The sequence below is a fragment of the Eschrichtius robustus genome, chromosome 17 (genome assembly GCF_028021215.1).
Source record: "Eschrichtius robustus isolate mEscRob2 chromosome 17, mEscRob2.pri, whole genome shotgun sequence".
In the NCBI taxonomy this organism is placed as follows: Eukaryota; Metazoa; Chordata; class Mammalia; order Artiodactyla; family Eschrichtiidae; genus Eschrichtius; species Eschrichtius robustus.
In genome coordinates this window covers 13,173,863-13,195,531 of record NC_090840.1, presented here as the reverse complement: position 1 = coordinate 13,195,531, position 21,669 = coordinate 13,173,863, and the positions used below count along the sequence as shown (strand labels likewise).

Genomic DNA, 21,669 nt, shown 5'->3' with positions numbered 1-21,669 from the left:
GTACAATAATAATGCATTGATTATTTTAAGTAAACTTCTGTTTTCTAAGTGCTACAAAGTTAATTCACTGTAGTTTTAGATCTTTTCAGAGAATACAAATGGTTTTCTATTTCTAATGTTCCTTTTAACTTTAACATCATCTAGATTTACTAAGAAACCAAAGAGAGGAATACAGTACCTCCAAGAACAAGGGATGCTTGGCACTACACCTGAAGATATTGCCCAATTCTTACATCAGGAGGAAAGATTAGACTCTGTAAGAACACCATGTTATTTCATTCTAACTTTTTCTATAAAATTCTTTTTTAAGTTAATAATAATACATATTATTGCCCCTTTAAGATGCCCTCCTAAGTATGTAAAAATAAGCTAGCTATTCTTAATTTTGCTTTTTTATTCTCTATACTCAAAAGAATATCTTGATTTTTTTTTTTTTTAAATACATTTAGTATGTTTAACTTTTAACTTCACGTTTGAAATAGTTAATTAACCCTGTGGTTAAAACCTGTGGATCTTATGGACTTTTTCTGCTTTTTAAAAAATTGGCTGTGTAGGAAATGTAACAGTCTATTAGGATATCAATTTCTATCTTTTGTTCTTTAGACTCAAGTGGGTGAATTCCTGGGAGATAATGATAAATTTAACAAAGAAGTCATGTATGCATATGTGGACCAACATGACTTTTCAGGAAAGGATTTTGTTTCAGCCCTTCGTATGTTTCTGGAAGGATTCCGTCTTCCAGGGGAAGCTCAGAAAATTGATCGATTGATGGAAAAGTTTGCTGCAAGATACCTAGAATGCAACCAAGGGTAAGCAGGATTCAGATTCAAGTACTTATTGGTTGCTGACTATATCCAAGACCCGCTTCTGGGGAGCATCGGGTGATTCATAATCCCCTGCCCCAGGGAACTTATATATTGTAAGTTATAAGTTATTATATATTATAAGTTATTATTATATTATATACGATCTGGAAGTGATGAGACAGTTCCATAAAAAATTATAGTGTGAGATAGAACATAAATCCTGAAAGAGAAAACTAAAAGTGATATGGGGTTTGAGGTGAGTTATTTAAATGCTAACTGTAAACAGTAAAAGTTCATAACACGAAACATTTATTTTTGCAGACAAACCCTTTTTGCTAGTGCAGATACTGCGTATGTTCTGGCTTATTCAATTATCATGCTCACCACAGATCTTCACAGCCCACAGGTATGTCTTCTTCCAAGCCAGTTTTACAATAAATAGTACAAATTAAATAAATTGTTTTGAATTCAGTAAGTAAGAGTTGAAATTTTAATCTTAACTTAGTTAAACCAGTCACCAAATTGGGGTATTTAATTTGGTGTAGTGTACATTTTACAAATGCAGTTTCTGGTAGTAATTCTAATTAGACTTTTAGATATCCGTAAAATCTGTATTTGTCTTTCTCATGATTGACAGCTGTATAAAACTTCAGGTAAATTTTAATCTAAGAAGGTGCTTATAGCTCTTCTGCCTGTGTTTATTACAACATGGAAAAACATCATATAAACCATCTTTTTTTTGTTTGTTTGTTTTAACATTTCAAACTTAAATAACAGAGCATTTAGTATAGTGGGTCCTTCGTGTGCTTATCACCCAGCTTCCACAGTTCCCACCTTATGGCCAGTCTTGTTCTATATATATCCCTTTTCTCCCCCAGGTCATTTTGGAGCAAATCTCATGTATCATATCATTTCATCTGTATTTATTTCAGTATATATATCTGAAAGAGAAATGCTGTATTTAAACGTAACCACAGTACCATTACACCTAAAAATTAACCATAATTTTAAAATACCAGACATCCAGGAAGTGTTTAAATTTCATTTGCTTCATTAAATTGTAATTCCTTTACTTTAAATATTAAGGAACTGTCACTTGATTTCTGATATTCAATAACAAAAACATTATTTTTAAAGTTTTAGATATTTTATGCTTAGTTTCCAAAAACTTGAGGAAAATTATCTTTATGAATAAACCTATTTGCAAGAATTTCTTAGTACTTCTTACGGATAGGTTTCTAATGATATGTATTACTCTTATGATGAGAAATACACTATATACTTATTACTAATCTGAGATGTACTGGAAAAACTATAAGGTTTAAAACAGCTTATGAGTTTAAAAATTATAAAGTTTTAAGCAGCTTGTGAGTTCCTGTGAAGTTAAGTGGACTGTTAGAAAATTGAACCCATAATTAGGACCTTATATGATTTATGATGCAGGGCTATATGAACTATAACAAATGATGTCATTTTTAAAGAACACGGGTAACTTTAAAGGAATTCCTTAAAACTAATTCTCCTCATTCCTAGTTGTTTTCAGAGTTAAAATATAGGTTAATTTAACAAGTCATTTGTGTTCCTTTTTCACCTAGAATATTTATAGTTAACTACTTTATATATAGTGTGAGACAATTTTTTTTAATTTTTGAAATACATTTAGAGCATGTTTAGTTTTTTTGTTTATTATAATCTTCATCAGTAGTAACAATTGGCTTTAAGTGATTTAAGCACTAAAACTTAATTAGGCACAGCTTAATTTAAGCACATGAGAATAAAAGTCAAGAGTAAAATGTTCCATAAAAGATAAGCAGGAGAAGAAAAGTAGGATTATGTTTTACACTACTTCCAGAATCCCACTGTGGCAGAAGTCTTCTGTTTGAGCAGTGTATTTTTATTTTGTGTATCTGCAATTAATGTAATCTCTTCTCCAACGTGCTTGGAGCTCCTACCCCTACCTCCCAGCCCAGATGCACAAATATACTTTGCTGCTACTTCAGATTTTCTTCCAGGGCTTGTCTTTGTCTCTCATTGGCATGATGCTAAGACATTATACCATGTTCAAAATTTCCAGTGATGTTAATCTTCTTTTAGCCTCTTATTGGCAGCACTTGTGTGGTCTTTTATGTTGGTATCCCTGGGTCATTGCTTTTTTAGTATTCATTAGAACTTCAGGTGAAATGGCTTTCTTTTAATGTTTTTTAAGTGCCATGACTCAAGATAAGTTTTCAAAGTTTTAGTATGTTAGAGCTTTTTTCCCTTGAGTAATAATAAATTACATTTGGAAACTTTTATGGTAATATTTTTACTTTTTTGTAGGAAAAGTGCTCCTCTCACCCTTTCTGACATACTGGAAAGATCTGTTTGCAGTGTAGTCAGAACTAAATAAATGTTTGTATCCCAGTTATATCCTCTGGACATTCTGGTTTCTCTGTAGTTATTTTTGCGAACTTCTGATGACTTACTTGATTGTTATTCTATGTACCTTCTTGTAAATTTACAGGACCCTTATCTTTAGAGGTGCCTTAAATTCTTCATGGAAAGTGGTAGGAATATATTTAATTAAGTAAATGTATCTTCAGAGACATCATATGACTTACAGGTTTTATCCATCTGGGTTTTCAGGGATATAAAAGCATAAACACTTTGTCTGTGCTAGTTCCCAAGTTTGGCGACAGGGCTACCATCTTACGTACTACAGATTTGTACTCCAAAGACTTATCGAGGTGTGCAGTAAGATGTTCCTGCTCAGCATACTCTTAAACAAGACAAAATGTTCCAAGGATACTTTGCCCAGATCACCTAATATTCAGTTGCCATGATGAGTCAGTGAGATTGCTATCTGATTTTAAATAAATTTCAGCTCTTGTTATTCTTGCATCCACTGTTACATAAAATCCGTTTTTAAATCATTAGCAAACACATTTATGTTCTTCTGAACTAAGATTTGAATCTTTTTGATAACATAAGTGTCTAATAATTGTCATGGTCCTTTTTTAAAGACTCTGACTAGAGCTCTTAAACCTCGGGCAAAAGCAAAGAATTTCATTATTCAGTCTCCCTGTTTTCTTATTACAAATTACTCACGTGCTCCTCAGAGCAAAGTGAATTAGTGTATTGCCAGGATGGGTCTTTCCTACATTGTCCTTATTTTCTGTGACTTCCTTTTTTCATTTTAATGTCTGCTTTGTTGAGTATTTTCCACTTTCTACTCCTCAAAGTATTTATAAATTCTCTTATATGAGTATTTTTCTGTTAATTTTTAGGAATTATAATGGTTTTTCATTTCTAGGTTAAAAATAAAATGACAAAGGAACAGTACATTAAGATGAATAGAGGTATCAATGACAGTAAAGATCTTCCTGAAGAGTATCTATCAGCCATCTATAATGAAATAGCTGGAAAAAAGATATCAATGAAAGAAACAAAAGAACTAACAATCCCTACAAAATCAAGTAAACAAAGTAAGTGTCCAAATCAACTGAATCCTGATTGTTTCGGAGGAAAAATATGGGTTCTTGAAAAGTGTTTTACTTAGAGTAGATCAAGTATTATTCTACTGAAAAGTATTATAATACACAGTTTGCTGATCTGATTGTGTTTTTTCCCGTATCCTGAAGAAAGATAGCACTGACCGATGATAAATGGAAAGTGCTACATAATATGCATGGATTAGTGTGCATTTAATACACACTTGTCCATTTAGCAGTTAATCTCAGCACATATTTGGAGATCAGGGAGATTGGTTAGGCAACCCCAGCAGTCAGACTTCAGCTCTCATTCTTTCTTACTGCCTCCTTGTCATCTGCAAGCAACTTATTTCCATTGGTTCACCTATCATTACACATAAACAGAAGCTGGAAGTAGGGGTGATTCAAGGAGATGGGGAAGGTTAGGGTCATGGGGGAGCTCGTGGGGGTTGGAACTCACTACTTCAGATGCACCACAAGTTACAGCGCCGTGGCATTCCCAGGTCTGACCAGCATCAGGAGCCAGCGGGGGGCCTGGCTCCATTCTCGACGTTCTGTGCATACAGATGGTGGTGATTAAATTAGAGCTAAAATCTGACTGCAGGAATGAGGTGAGGGTAGTGGCTCAGTAATATAATATGGAAAGAGAACTCCTGCCTTTCTGAGCAACTTCCGCTTCGAAGTGGAATCTCAAGCTTCATCTAAAAGAACAGATTGCAGTACCAAAGTTCTATCAACAGGAGAGAATCAAAAAGGCCTGTGTGATATGTGTATTTCTAGAAGTTGATGAAGAATTATCAGATGAGAGTCAGAGGCTATGGAGATAATGTTAGAAGGAATGGTGGAGTATAAATGGCCTTATATTTGGGGAATATAGGGAATGATTCTAAGGAATTTTAGTAAGTTCTCCCTCATTTTATAGAAGAGGAAACAAGTACAGAGAGGTTAGGAAACTTAGAATCATAGAATCTATGAGCTGAGTGCAATGTAAAAACTTTCATTAATTCTCTAGACCTAAAACCCAAAGAGTGGCAAAGCCAGATCTTGAACTCGGCATCCTTGGCTCTTACTGCAGTCCAGCACCAGTCAGCAGTTTACTTGGTAGTTTACTTGCTTCTACTTAAGAAATTAAGTATATTGATCAAGACTTCATTTTCACACCTAAGTAGGTGCCAATTATCTGATTTCACTTTCTTCCCCACACCCGTATAGTAACATCTTCATACCCCTCGTTCTCTGGCCTCTTCTCTATATGGTGGTAGGAAATCACTGAGCAGTGTGGGGTATGGGAAGGAGGTGGTGGTGTGCTGAAATTCTAAAATCATCCCAAGTGTTAGGGCCACTGTTTTCTTGTCAGCTCAGGAGATCATTCAAGCCTGTGTCATGTGAGGATACCGCTGCCTTTTACCTCTCTTCTCTTCTAGCCCATGTTTGGGCTGTCTCCCTAGTACTTTCATTGTGACAGATTTGTACCTCCTCTCTTCCCTTTTCATAGATTTTCCATGTATCCCTGCCTCCTAGTTCAGGATATTTTTTTCTTTCATTTTTGAAATTCATATAACGTAAAATTAACCATTTTGAAGTGAACAATTAGTAGTATTTAGTACATTCACAGTGTTGTGTAACTGCCACCTCTATATAGTTCCAAAACATTTCATCACCCCAAAATAAAACCACGTATCCATTAAGCAGTTTTTCCATGTTCCCTACCTTTCCTCAGCCCCTGGCTGTTACCAGTCTGCTTTCTGCTTCTCTGGATTTACCTACTCTGGATAGTTCATCTAAATGGAATCATACATTATGTGACCTTTTGTGTCTGGCTTCTTAGGACTATTTTGAATTAGTATTAACTGGTAGTGCTTATTATTTTATACTAAAACATCAAAATAGCATTCTTAAAGGCTTTATATTTTAAATGCTAATAGTGTTTGTTGTTTCAGGTGTAGCCAGCGAAAAACAAAGAAGACTTCTGTATAACTTAGAAATGGAACAGATGGCCAAGACAGCTAAAGCACTCATGGAGGCCGTGAGCCACGTTCAAGCACCTTTCACAAGTGCGACACATTTGGAGCACGTGAGACCTATGTTTAAGGTAAGAGTTACTAATAACTTTTGCTTGCAGTATATATATTTATATATACTGCTGTTCAGCATATTCTTTTTTTTTTATTTATTTTATTTTTTGGCTGCGTTGGGCCCTCATTGCTGTGCGCAGGTTTTCTCTAGTTGCAGCGAGTGGGGGCTACTCTTTGTTGTGGTGTACAGGCTTCTCATTGCGGTGGGTTCTCTTGTTGCGGAGCATGGGCTTTAGGTGCACGGGCTTCAGTAGGTGCAGCACGCGGGCTCAGTAGTTGTGGCTCACGGGTTCTAGAGCGCAGACTCAGTAGTTGTGGCGCATGGGCTTAGTTGCCCTGTGGCTTGTGGGATCTTCCCGGATCAGGGCTCAAACCCGTGTCCCCTGCATTGGCAGGTGGATTCTTAACCACTGCGCCACCAGGGAAGTCCTGTTCAGCATATTCTTAAGTTAAGGAAATACAGTGATATAGCCCATTAGTATACACCCAGAAGTGAAAGTCATATTATATAGGAGATCGCAAATATAAAATTTTTCTTGAAGAGAATGAGAAAAGGTATGCCTGATTAGCAATTAATAGGCGTGTGATCTTAAGAACAGAAAGATTTTTGGAGAATTAAGCCTTGGCCTGGTTTCCTCTGAGTTCTATTTAGAGCTTTGGAGTTCCCTGAAATCTCAAAGTGATCTTGAGCCTCCTACTCTCTTTCAGTGCTCTGGCCCAGGAACTAAGCTGAGGGTTCTGAGTATTCCTGGGGCCCAGAAAGTAGAGTCAGGACCAAAAGGGAGCTTTCTTATGTTTATAGATCTAGTAAGAATGATTCTTACTGCTTCTTTAAAATTTGATTTCCCATTCACTCTTCATTTTCCTATTCTTTTTTTTTTTCTATCCTTTCTTCAAATTCCGGAAGGAGTAAGCAGTGCATCATAAGAATTGTAGGGAAGTGGAGGGGAGTCTAGTCAAGTTTGAGAAGGAAAAATGGGTTAAGTACATTTCTGTTTGTGACACAGAGTGGTTAGATGGTCTGTGGAGGTTGAAGATTATAATTCGAGTTCTCATTCATAACTACATATGTGTATGGGTAGTAAAAGATGACTACAAGATTTCAGCTCTAAAATTTTACAGTTCTACCCCTACTTCAAGGTCTATGTGATAGTGATCTTCCTAAAAGTTGATGGAGAGTTACAGGACGCGAGTGGGGCTGCTGGGGAGGTAACGCTAGAAGGAACAGTGGAGTAGAACTGGCCTTCCTTTGGCGTAATGCAGAAAATGCTGTCAAAATGTGACATATACTTTCTCTTTATTATGAAATAAATTACAAAGCAGATTTTTGTTTTGTTTTGAATAATCTTATACCTTTATTTTGTTTTTCTTTTCAAATGTTTTTGGTAGACGGGAGGTGGAGGATGAAAAAACAAAAAGAATAAGGATCCAGCCATAATTGTACCACTCAGAAAAAATTTCTGTTAATATGTTTGCATACTATTTATCTTAAACAGTTGTGATCCTACTATGTATAGAATTTTGTATCTTGCTGTTTCTCACATAAGTGTTTCCCCATATCATTAAAAATTCTTCATAAATAGCTTTTATGATCTATTCTCTGGATTAGTTATCCTTTATTTAAACTAATCCTCTAAGCTAGAATTAAGAACCTTTCCTCTGACTGCCATTTCTACCGTCATTACCGTCTCCAGTTACCTTCATTTCTCACTCTGGTCGCTGTATCATCCTCCTGACTGGTGTCCTTATGTCTACTTTTGTGCTTCTCTTACCCACTTACAGAGGCCAGAATGTTTAAAATACAAAATGAACTGTCACCTTCTTCCTTAAAGCCATTCACTGACTTTGCAACTGTGAGGAAACCTAACACATCCCAAGGGTCTGTAGACCGTGTGTGGTCTAGCTCCACCTGCCTTCAACCTCATCACTAGGGTTCTTGTCTCTTGCTGTGCTGCAGTCACACTGGTATTCTTTCCATTTCTAGACTGTCCTAAATTATTTTCTCTTCAGAGCATTCATACAAGCTGTGTCCTTTGTCTAGGATGCTTTTTCCTTCTTTGCCTGAGTAGTTTCTACTTTAAATGTTACTTTCTCAGAGAGTTCTGCCCTGGCCCCTCTAATCTAAATTAGGTCCCTTTTCATAACATGCTATACTCTTCCTTCATTGTATTTATAACAGTATGTATTTATACATTTATTTATTTTAAAACTGAATGTCTATCTCTTTACTAGACTTTAAGCTCCATGAGGCAAGGGACTACATCTGTTCTGTTGACTTTTCCCAATGTCTAGCACAATTCCTGGCTTGTAGTTAGTGCTCAGTAAATAAGCATTGGCTGAGTAAAGGGAATAAATGAGAGATTCCTAGAATGTGATATAATATTAAGGGATGAAAACCTTATTAAGAACCTTTTTACATATTGCCAGATTGTATTCTGTAGAGATTTATACATTTGAGGGGACGGTTTCACTGTCCTCTGGATGTTATTTAGGTATAATTTGATAAGACAAGTCATTGTCTTTAATTTGCAGTGGGGTTGAACCTTTTGTCACAGGCTTAAGAACCTTATACTTCTCCTTGTATAAAATATTACACAGGTTTCCAAATAGATGTGCTGTTTCTTCACTTACAATAGGATGTGTAATTTATTACTTTAATGTGGTGCTTTGTATTTTAAAAGTACTGCACTTCCTGTGCTTCCCACAGCGTCTCTCTATAGTGGCAGGCCAGGTATCAAAGGGGAGGACATGAGGTTCAGAAAAAAAGAGGTTAAATAAACAACAAGGCTAGGACTGGAAGTTAGGTACTGTGGCTTATGTTCCTCTGTTTAGGAATTACACTTGTGCTTCTAAACTTTCTGACATTATAAGCAAAGCTTTGGGTGATTCTGTTTTTCTTAATAGTGCTAAAATTGTTTTACATCTTTAAAAAATTCCAGTTATCATTTCTGTGCCACACTGGTATAAACATTTTTCATCTGTATGGCTATACGGATATATAGTTTTGCTTCATTTTGACCTATTAAAAGCAGCGAATACTCTTGTATCAGACACTTCAAAGTTATGCACACACCAGTATATACACATATGTTTTGATATGAGGATTTTCAGTAGTCAAAGGTAGCTCTCTTTTTTTGTTTATTTTACATTACAGTTTCACAAGGTATTCAGTTCTGTTAAAATTTAGTGTTTGTTGGCTTTCATAGTCTGTAATCAAGATGTATTTTATTGAACTGTATTTTAAAATATTGTCCAACTAGGAACCAGAGATATCACTCATGTTTCAAAGTAACATATTTGACTACCAAAAAAAAAAAAAATAAGGCTAAATGTTGTCCACGGAGCAGGCTTAAAGAAAAGAGAGTAATGTAACTGTTACAAGTGGAAAATGGTTAAAAGGATTTTCTTGGAAATGAAATTAGTCCATGAAATATTGCAAGAGACACAGCTTACAGAGGGAGAGGAGTTCTGAAGTCAGGGGTAAAATTAATATAATTTATGAGTATTGACTATTCCCATTTTTCATTAACGTGAATAATTTATAGATGCTGTGCTTAAAATATGCCTAGTGTCCTCTCCCAAATTTACAATTTTGCTCTCCCACTTATTTAAGCCCAAGCGGCACTGTATAGTTTCTCCTTTGTCTAAGAAAGCTTTCCAGGTAACTTTCCAAGCTTTCCAAGAAACTCATTGCTTTTTTTTCAGAACTTCCTCAAATTGCCTGAAATCTGAGAAATGTTAATGTAGTATTATCATAAAGTTTAATTATCACTTGATGTTTGTGATGTATTTCAAATTTTTAATTTTTCTAGTTGGCTTGGACCCCTTTTCTGGCTGCATTCAGTGTGGGTCTACAAGACTGTGATGATACTGAAGTAGCCTCTCTTTGCCTGGAAGGTATAAGATGTGCAATCAGAATTGCATGCATTTTCAGCATTCAGGTAACAAAGAATTTTGCCTTTGTAGCCAGTCTGGAAAACATAAATTACTTTTGTCATTACTACAGTTTAAATTATTTCTTGTGTTGAAATTATTAAAAATGAATTTCAAGTTTATAATGGAATTTAAATGAGTCTTAATGTTTACATTTCCAAGAAGCTGTGACGGAACAGGGTAGTTCTTCATTGATGTGTCTAAAATTCGTTATAATAACTTTGGTTTGCAGTTTTTTTCTCTGTAGAATATTAGCTATGTACAAAGTTTCCAAGAGTTTGAATTCCTATATTGCAATTTGAATATCTTATCTGTGTTGCATGCTTTTAGTTATTGAATCATATGTTTTTCACATTTTATATATTTATATATATATTACTTTATAACTTTACCTATCCTAAGAACAAGTTATCTTTAAGAGACCCATGTATCTAGAACATAATTTTTATGAAGACAGTTCCTTCTAGTAATTTATATGCTTTGTCTGAGAATAAATTTTAACCAATGCTTGCCTGCTTTCTTTTTAAAAACCCATTTCACATTTAATTATGAATGTTATAGCTTAAAAAGCACAGTCTAGCTGTAGAGAAAAAATGAGCAAATTTATAAGTCAGGTTTCTGCTAGTTCACACAGTCATTTGAACCATAAATGTTCAATGAATGTTTTTTTTACTATATATATGAATTATTGTCACTAAAATCTTTCTTGATTTGACACCTCCATTGCCTTTCAGTTTTAGAAATTCATCCTTTTCTGCTTCGTTCATCTTAAAATTAAAAAAACTACAGTTTGAGGTATTATATGTAATTCATGACTTAGTTAAAAACTTACTAAACAAGTAAACAGTTTGTCAGTAGGGATCTAGGGATTACCCTGTTGTGTTTACAACCATGTAAGTTTGCTTTTTCTCTTTTTCATAGCTGGAAAGAGATGCATATGTCCAGGCGCTCGCAAGATTTACCTTACTTACAGTGAGTTCTGGGATTACCGAAATGAAACAGAAGAACATTGACACAATTAAAACACTTATCACAGTGGCTCATACAGATGGAAATTATCTAGGAAATTCATGGCATGAGGTATAAGCACTTCCTTTATTTTCAGCTTTGCAATCTGGTTTATAAAATGAGCTCATGCTAAACAGTATATCACTGACATGCTTAAGTGTTTGGGGAGAAAATTAATTTAGTACATTCAGGGTAAGTACATTTAGCTTTTTATAATGATTTATAATGTAGCCTATGTTTAAATCGTGACTGCGTACATTTAAATATTTTTGAGAACATTTGTAACATGGAATTTAAATTTTTTTCCTTTTTGTAATTAAGATTCTGAAGTGCATCAGTCAGTTGGAGCTTGCACAACTTATAGGAACTGGAGTGAAACCTCGGTACATTTCTGGAACAGTGCGAGGCAGAGAAGGATCTCTTACTGGAACAAAAGATCAGGCTCCTGATGAATTTGTGGGTCTAGGGCTAGGTGAGAATTTTTTGAATTATTTTTATGAAGTATCAAAATTTATTTTTAACTTGCTCAATATACGTAACTTTATTGTGGCAATAAAACAGAATTAGAGGGATAGGATAAAATGCCCTTTGACTAACCTTATGTGAGGGGAAAGCAAGGTGACATTGTAAGTCTTTTTTGCCCAGTCTAGTTTCCAATATTAAGTGACCGTTAGTCATAATCTCACAGTTGGGGGTGGGAGAAAGGTGCAGTTTAAAATTACCAGCTTTTACCTAAAAAAGAATGAAATATTGCCATTTGCAGCATCATGAATGGACTGAGAATATTATATTTAGTGAAGTAAGTCAGAGAAAGACAAATATTATATGGTATCACATGTGGAATCTAAAAGATAATACAAATGAATCTGTATGCAAAACAGAAACAGACTCACAGACATAGAAAACAAATTTATGTTTACCAAAGGGAATAGGGAGGGGGGAAGGGATAAATTAGGAATATGGGATTAACAGATACAAACTACTGTACATAAAATAGATAAGCAACAGGGATTTGCTGCATAGTGCAAGGAACTATATTTAATATTTGTAATAACCTGTAATGGAAACTAATCTGAAAATATATATATATTAAAAAATTACCAGCTTTTAAGACTAAGCAGATAACATATATGAGTGAAGGCTTAAGATGATAAATAGTTGGGGCAACTGGAGAAAGCATTCATATTCATATTTTTTTAAAGGCACTGTGCAGACATAACCAAACTCTTATGCCAGTGTGGAAACTTTCCCATGGTTCCCCACGAACTCAGTATAGCCAGGAGCTTCCAGATTTAACCCAGTAGAAAAAAAGGAAGGTATTAGCAAAAATGGGTACAGAAGAACCAAAAACGACACATTTTTAGTCATAAATGGGAAGAGTTCTACCAGGGAAGAAGCCAAGTTTAGACTGTCTTTCACTTTGAATACCGTACTTCTGGGTTTGAATTCTTCCATATTTCTTCTTTACTGTGTGCAAGTTACTTTAATTCTCTGAGCTTCAGGTTCCTCTTTTGCAAACTAATGGTAATATCTACTTACAGAGTTGTCAGGATTAAATAAAAATATATATAAGTGGACTTAGTACAGTGGCTGGTATATTAATTGTTTCTGGATTATTCTTTATCCATCCTCCCTACCTCACTTCCAACCAAGAAATCTAGAGGCATGACTTAAAGAGAACAAGAAGGAATAAACCTGAGATCTAAGAATATTTACCATTTACCTTTTTGTTTTTTAAATAATTTTATTATTTTTGGCTGCGTTGGGTCTTCGTTGCTGCGCCCGGGCTTTCTCTAGTTGCGGCGAGCGGAGGCTACTCTTTGTTGCCGTGTGCGGGCTTCTCATTTGCAGTGGCTTCTCTTGGTGCGGAGCACGGGCTCTAGGGGCACGGGCTTCAGTAATTGCAGCACGCAGGCTCAGTAGTTGTGGTACGCGGGCCCCAGACCACACAGGCTTCAGTAGTTGTGGCGTGCGGGCTCTAGAGCACAGCCTCAGTAGTTGTGGCACACGGGCTTAGTTGCTCCAGGGCATGTGGGATATTCCCGCACCAGGGATCGAACCTGTGTCCCCTGCATTGGCAGGCGGATTCTTAACCACTGTGCCAGTGGGGAAGTCCCACCATTTACCTTTTGAGGCTTTGTACTGTAACATTGTACTTCTGGACATTTCTATCCTTTTATGATTTAGTGATTTCTCTGTTGTTGCTTGCAATAAAAATTCTTAGGAAATTTAGAAGAATTTCAAGCTTGAAAAACAATCCATAGAGAAGGAAGTAAAGACGAGGACCATGTTGTGGCTTCAGGTTGGACTGGAACAGTTAGTTCCCAGTGGTAATCCAGCTGTGGCAGCCAGCGGTGCAACCTTCACCTCACGTGTATCTTAGGTTCTGTGATTCTGGGAGGTGCAAGTGTAGACCCGGTAACTTGGTGAGCCGGCTGCGGGGTTTGGAACTGCCTGCGCACCTGCGTGGCTGGTGACGTATGGGGCCTGGAAGTCTGACGCAAACGCTAGAACTGTAACTGCTCCGGCAGGCAGCGCGAGGTGCAAATGAAAAGTGGTTACAGGCAGGTGAAGTGGACGTGCATTAATTGATTCAGCAGCTTTTGAAGGCTGCTTTTTTTTTTTCCCGGTAAGGCCTAGGGAGTGGAGGAAAGCCCAACCAAAGATAGTTGAGGTTGCCAGGGCCCAGTTTTGGCAAGTAACTAAAAATAATATACCAGTGGAATATTTTATCTTCTATCAGTGTTAGTAAAGCCAGAGAAATAATAATCGCCGGTAATGCTTAGTGGTATACTTGGAAATGAATTAAAATTAATTTGATCTCTGTGCTGCTGTGCTGCTTAGGTTGCAAGGAGATGGGATGAGCCGTCTTCTCCCTTCAGGAAAAGGGAATTTATATTAAAATGTACACTTGGAATCTGGAAATGAGATAGAAATTCCAAGCTTCCAAGCCACTCAGGCGACCAGCCATACTCTTCCACCTCGCTCATGCTTTGTATAGGCTTCCTCCTGTGTCGTCCACTTCTCTTTTCAGCCTGCTGCGTTCTCCACTCACTGCAAAGTGACCAGGTCTCTCAGGTCTTCATCTGTGTCCTCGAGGGAGCCGCTCTGTTGACGCGGCCCCTGTTGGGCAGAGCCCTCCCTTCAGCTTACCTCAGTGGTTAGTTCCCAGCTCGCCCAGTGTGGCAGATGTCCACCCTTCCAGCTGTGCCCTGTCACCTTTCTTCAGGACGCTGTGGTCAGAACTGAAGCTAGAAGAGGATGTGGTACAGATGACTGAGCTGGTTTAGTCTGTATATAATATGTTTTTTTAAAAATAATATTCTCCTTTATTAACAGCATCCATACTCCAAATATTCATGTAACCAAGTTAATAGGGCTGAGTGTATGTTTATCTGACTTTCTTACTGCTGTGATACAAATCTGTACTTTCACTCTTTGGAAACATGAAACTTTTAGTTATTAAGAATACACAGCATGGGACTTCCCTGGTGGCACAGTGGTTAAGAATCTGCCTGCCAGTGCAGGGGACTCGGGTTCGAGCCCTGGCCCGGGAAGATCCCACGTGCCTCAGCGCAACTAAGCCCCTGCGCCACAACTACTGAGCCTGCGCTCTGGAGCCCGTGAGCCACAACTGCTGAGCCCATGGGCCACAACTACTGAAGCCTGTGCACCTAGAGCCCGTGCTCCGCAACAAGAGAAGCCACTGCAATGAGAAGCCCGTGCACCGCAACGAAGAGTAGCCCCCGATCGCCGCAACTAGAGAAAGCCCGGGCGCAGCAACGAAGACGCAACACAGCCAAAAATAAATAAATAAATTTATAAAAAAAAGAAAGAAAAGAATATATAGCATATGATTATTAGGTTTGAATTATATGCATACTGTTCTTTTATGGTATATATTAAAGTTTAAAATTTCAGTTGGTTGATCATATAAATCTTACGTGAATATCACAGCACCTACATCTTTGTTCTTAGTTAACCTAAATATTTGTGCTTTTGAATAATTTCTTTGGTAAAACTGAAATTATTAGCCTGTTACTTATACTGTTATACAGATGTTTGAAAGATTTTATATATTTATGAAATTGGTTCTTGGATTGTTAGGCACTTTAAATATTCTTTAAGTAGGTTTATTATTAATGATTACAAATTATTATATCAATATTTAAATATAAAAGGTATAGAAATCTCTATAGGAAGGACATTCAGTTGACACACGAAGTTATGTGGTGACTGGCATTATTTTTTTCTCACAGATTTTTCTTGATTAAATTCCTGTAATGTGCTGCATACCTCAGGTGTAGCTTGACACTATTTCCCTGCCACCCCAGTTCTCTGTCACTTATTTCAGGCTTTCATCCTTGTTCACTTGTGTTATAGAAATAGACTCTTAATTTGTCTCCATGGCTCCAATAGCTCTGCCTGTTTCACTGTGTTCTACAGATATTACCAGAATTATTTTTCAGAAAATAGATTGGATCATGTCAGTCTTCTAAAAGGTCTAATGGTTCCCTGTTTTCAAAAGTAGTGCATTAAACGTGGCAGTCAAGGTTCTTCACATTCTATTTCTAGTCTGTTTTTCCAGCTTCATCTCCTGCTGCTCGTCTTTCTCTCCTTCATTGTCCCCTGCCAGACTCATCCTCCATTATGGCTTCACCCAAGTATGTTGAAACATGACCTGCACGTGCATACTTCCATTACTTTATATATGCTGCTCCTTCTTCCTGAATTGCTTTTTCTCCCTTCTTTCCCACATGATCATCCTTTTAGGCCTAACTTGAATTAATATTTTATCATGTGAAGCCTTTCCATGAGCTAACACCCGCATTCTCCCTTCCCCTATCAAAATTAGTTCTATTTAACAACACTTGTGTTATACGTAATTAGTTCATTTCAGCCATGAAGTAATTGTTATATTGTATTAAAGTTGTTTGTAAGTCTGTCTCTCTTGGTAAATTGTTAATTCTGTAGGACAGGGATCACATTCTTTTCCCTTTGTTCAGTTCCTGGAATAGAATTTGAGTTCAGCTGGTTTAAATAACATCGTCTGTTATGTTTGCATTCAAAAAGTCATTTATTGAGTGTCTAGTCAATGGAGTCAACAAGTATTTGTTGAGCATCTGCTTTGGACTTAATATTGAGTAGAAGAATACAAAGAAAGTGTATGATTTGGTTCCTAATCTTGGAACTTTTTCTCTGGCTGAGAAGGCAACAGTGACACACCTAAAGTAATTTAAGTAAGAAACTAAATGGAAGAAATTCTGATTTGAGCAGTATTTAAGTATAAACTTAAATACTTACAGAGGAAGGTGAAACAGTGGAGGGGAATCCTTCATTGAGAACTCAAATTTGGGTCTTGGTAGATAAATTTTAGGTAGTTGTGGGATGGCCTGAATAGAGACAGGTATTGGCAAGATTGTTGAAGGGAACTGCCTTAAGCGCTAGGCTGAAAAGTTTATACTTTGTCCTGAAAGTAATAGTAAGCAAAATGAAGGTGATGATTGAGGAAAATTAATCTCCAGGAGAAGAAAGGAGAGATTGAAGAGGGGAAAAATCAGCAAAAGGGAAAGCAGTGAGGAAACTGTTATATATAGTAATAGTAATCTAGGCCTGAAATTACAACAGTCTAAACCGAGTAGGAATGAAAATGAGTGAATCATATGAAAAACAGCCCAAAAGAAAGATTTAGTGAAAGTGGAGGAAGAGAAGGATATCAAAGATGATTGTAAGGTTAAGGGTTTGAAAACTGGGGAAATTGTTGTTTTTGCTACCTAACACAGGGAACCAATGTTGGGGGAAAAGATGCGTGATTCTTTTGAATAAGAGGATATTACAGCATACTGGTAGAATTTCCAGTAAACATTTGTAAATAGGACTGGAGAGTGCATTACAGGGGAGATCTAATTATCGATACATGGAATTGGGAATCCTCCTTAGTAGATATCTTTGGAACTGGGGTTAGTGCTGTGTTTCTTAAACAGTGAGGGAAATTATTCCTCATGTCATTAATTTTGTGATCAAAATTCTCAGTGCCCCTGATTTGTGTGATCTTTGCAAACACAGTTTGTGTCTTTAACCATGTCTGTATACCACTTAGTATATAGCTCAATAAGCACCTTTGGCCTTGATAAATGGTCACTGATACCAAAAGAATCGCTCCCCCAAAGCTTGATTTCTTTCATTAGGAAAATAACTGATTTCAGAAATGTGTCTTAGAACTGAACGTGCGCTCTTCCGCTGAATCCTTTTCAAACTGAAATGCCTCTCTTTGCTGTGTGGCAGTTGGAGGAAATGTGGACTGGAAACAGATAGCAAGTATTCAGGAATCCATTGGAGAGACCAGTTCTCAGAGTGTCGTCGTCGCTGTAGATAGGTAAGGCGCTTGCTTTACTCCCTTCTCAGAGGGACACTGTTGTAATCCTGTAGCACTTAGGTGTATCCCCTCGTTAGTGAAAGGAGAAACGTTATTGCCAGGACATCTTCTCTTAAGTAATATAAGACTGTATTGTGATACGCTGTGATTTAAATGATGAAGTACCTATAATTTTGCTTTCAAATCATGGAATATAGGAAGGAGATAAACAGTATGAAAATTTAAGTGATAGACATTAGTGGGCATTAGGGAAATTGTAACCTTGATGAGAAAAAACACGGTTCTTTTTTTCCTTTTAGTTTTTTAAAATTTCCTTTATAGAAAATGTACTCCCCTTATTATCCCTATTTGAAAATAGAGTATGATTTGTCTATTTGAGTGTATGATATAGGATTGCATTATGGGTGAAAGGAAGGGGTTTGCTGGCAATTCTCATTATAAACTTCTTTGAATAGGATTTCAGAATTTGTATATTATATACATGACCAGATATTCCTCATTTTTAGTTTGTTTTCTAAAAGAAAATCTATACTATGGTTTATTTTACTATAGAATATTTAGTTTATTCTAGATTTTAAAAATTCCCAGTGTGTAAAACAATATCTAGTGTGTTGTTGTTTTTTTTTTTTTTTTGAAGATGAGCTTTTTCCAGATGGATGCCCAAATAATTGAAACTTAACATTTTACAACACTGATGTTTAAATTTTTTTTTAACACTTCTGATGGAAACTTTCAAAAATACAATATGTACTATAATTTTTTTTGGTGCTTAGAGACTCATGCTGATCCATTATTTTACTTTGCTTTAGATAAAAACTTTTTGCTCTAAGTATAGACAGAACTAGAGTGTTCATTTGCTACTGGCCCTGGCAATACTCCCTGGAACTTTTTCCTTGAAAAGAATTCTTCATGTCCAATGTCCACTTGCTTTCCTTTTTTTTTTTTTTTTTAAGGGAAGGAGGTAATTTGCCTTTCTCTTGTGAAGGTTGAAAAAAGATTGTGTATCATCTTATACCTACTATATAACTCAAAGGCTTAACATGTGCTGCTTGGCACTTTTCAAGGTGCTTTCTGGGAAGGGGATCTAATAAAGAGTTGGATATATGTATATGTATAACTGATTCACTTTAAAACAAACAGAAAAAGCACGAAGTGCTTTCCATGTGTTAACTTCATTTTATCCTTTCAGCAACCTATGAGATAAGTATTATTATTGTCCTCAATTTACAAATGAGGAAACTGAGACGAGGGGAATTAGATAATTTGCTCATTCTCACAACCCGGCTAATCTTATCTTGATTATTACCATAACCCTTTGATTAGTAGAGAATTTGGAGGAGTGGCACCGAGATATACACTCAGGCAGCATACCTCTGAGTGTGTTCGACCGCTCTGCTTTTCTGCCTGCATGTACAGCTCCAGAGCAGTGTAATATCTGCCCTTCTACTGCTAGGATAGATATCTTTCAAATGGTTTTCTAGCCATCCAGAAAATCATCTTCACTGTCATTATGAGAATCTATACAGGCAACAGTCTGTTTCCATAATATATTTTATATGACCAGAGCCAGTTCTGATTTATCCAGCTGTGCACTGTTTGTTACAGGGAGACATGTCACTCATTTGAACAAATGATATGCGTCTCCATTTTAAGAATGTGTGCTGTTTCAGAGGAGTCTTGGCACAAATTCTGTTAGTACTTCATTGTCTCAAACTCATCATCACCAGATACTTCCACAACATAAATTCAATGTCCAATTTTATACAAGACCTCAATATTTAAATTTTACTTTATAGTGAAAGCATTAAAAGTTACCTCTTTGATTTGTTATAAGATTATTTTATTCTTATGTGGTACATATCACTTCCTTGTTAAATTTCTTCTGAATTCCTTTCTGAGTATCTGAGTTTATTTTTATTTGTAATATTCTGATTCTAGTCTATAAGCTAATTCAGTGAGATATCCCTGGTATTCAAGACAGTGGTGAGAATATTGTCAGGCATCATCCTGGAAAGTTCTGTACTTGTCCAGCAAAAAAAGTCATTTTTCTGTCCTTAAGCCTATTGTTCTGGATAATCTGTTGTGACAAGTATAGGAGCTAAATATGGAAAATAAAATAATTTTTCTTTGCTTAACTATATGTAGCTTCTGTTTCTTAATCAATGGAGAAATATATGTGGTTCCATCAAAAGCTTTAAAATGGTAAAATTTTCTGATTATCTTCACTTTTGTATTTGGAACCCTGTACTATTAGAATTTAGGAGAATATAGGGCGCTTTAATCTGGAGTACCTGATCCTCTAGGATTTGCTGGGGAAACATTTGCTAGGCATTGTTAAACCAGATACTTCATAAGTATTACTAAACCTTGCAGGGGTGGATTTTGTCCAGGAATGATTTACCCCTGAAAGTTAAAAACCAGTTACTTAGTACCATAGTTTCTATTTTTATTACTGTTTTCTAAGCACACCAGATCTAGCTTTATACTGGCCCATCCCACGCTTTGGATATTCTGTCACCCGTCAGAAAATATGGACAGCTCCTCCCCAACTGTGTTTGCTCGTAAACATCTTTCATTTGGGTCTAAGCAGTAAATGCTACCTCTGATATTTTCACTATGAAAACTTTAAATACACAGTAATTTAGTCTCCCTGTATGTTGCATACAGCTGAAAGTTTATTTGATCCAGAATCTGCAAGTTTTATCTTTTTTTTTTTTTTTTGCATTGTTAATTGCTATCATAATGTGAATGAATTCAGTAATCTATCAATTTTTTTTTTCCTACTCGTCGTACTTTTCAGGGAATGTCTTTTAATATTAACACACAAGATTCTCATGCTTCTGTTCTCTGCTTTACATACATGGCACGTAGAATCCATTTCATAGATGATTCTGTGAAACACAGCTCTGTTCTCCTGCCTTAGTATATTAAGGTTTAACTTTAAATGCCTCCACAGACTGCTGTGCTCCACCATATGGCTTATCTTTAGTGGAGCGTTACTAGAAATAGAGTGACCCCTCAGAGGCTACCAAAGTGAGTGGGAGTTTAAATGCCCTTTCCCAGGATGCACGCTCCACCTACGTTCCACTGTCTCCTGAGTCTACAGAACCTGTTTGCTGATGATCTTCTCTGTTCTTGGTGCCTTTGTTCTTCACCATCTCACCACATTTAGAGGATTCATTGCTGCTTTCCCCTGGAGTTGCATATAATCGCCACCTCTGCTTCTGTTCTTTACTCCTATATACTTTGTCATTTGCTTCCTTCTCAGTTAAAAAAAAGAAAAAAAGCTTTCTCATTTCTTTTGTTCCTTTTCCTGTTGTTTCCCCTGTACTGTTTAGTTTTGACCTTCTTTGTGGTATGGTTTTTATAGCCATTGCCTTCCATGAGAATACCTCTAGTTTGAGAAACAGCTTAATGACATTCATAATGCATAGTCTAGCGAATCTCATTTTTGTTCATGTGAGAGGTTTGTAGGCTTTGTATATTTTAAATTTCTGGATCCAGTCTAACCAGTGGATTCAGTGGGGCCCCATTACTCTTACTTTTTCTCCCAGATTGTGTTCTCAGTCAGATTTTTGAATTGTTGTTTTGTTCTACTGATAAGAGCAATATAGGAAATCTCAAGATACCCCTTTAGCAGGAGATCAGATCCTGAGTTATTGCATTGTCAGTTTTTAAGCCATTTTTCCTATCTTGTTTTTGTTACTCATTGCCAGGATGCATAGACCTTCAAGGACACTGAGGTTGAAACATCATGATATACCCAGAATTTTTAGATAGTGGTAGTAGGAAAAAACTAGAATGTATTTTAAATGTTTAAATTATGTTTTGCTCAGGTAAGTGTGAAGCAGTATAGCAAAATGGTTGAGAGGGTGGACTCTGGAGTCTGCCTGTCCTGGTTTGAATCTTGTCTCTAACACTTACTGGTTCTGTGACTTTCAGAAAGTTATTAAATATCTTTGTGCCTCAGTTTCTATGTTGATAAAATTGGGAATATAATA

General features: G+C 36.4%; 1 protein-coding gene across 3 annotated transcripts in view; it reads left to right on the top strand.

Moving 5' to 3' along the window:
• The window catches only part of ARFGEF1 (ARF guanine nucleotide exchange factor 1), a 145,856-nt gene that overhangs the window by 98,355 nt on the left and 25,832 nt on the right, over window positions 1-21,669 (top strand). For all 3 annotated transcript variants that reach the window (XM_068526260.1, XM_068526261.1, XM_068526263.1), the window contains exons 15-23: window positions 145-256; window positions 604-809; window positions 1,128-1,212; window positions 4,099-4,270; window positions 6,217-6,368; window positions 10,164-10,292; window positions 11,206-11,364; window positions 11,614-11,764; window positions 17,578-17,668. In XM_068526260.1, the coding sequence (XP_068382361.1) occupies window positions 145-256; window positions 604-809; window positions 1,128-1,212; window positions 4,099-4,270; window positions 6,217-6,368; window positions 10,164-10,292; window positions 11,206-11,364; window positions 11,614-11,764; window positions 17,578-17,668 (1,257 nt within the window). The remainder of the gene's footprint in view (window positions 1-144; window positions 257-603; window positions 810-1,127; window positions 1,213-4,098; window positions 4,271-6,216; window positions 6,369-10,163; window positions 10,293-11,205; window positions 11,365-11,613; window positions 11,765-17,577; window positions 17,669-21,669) is intronic.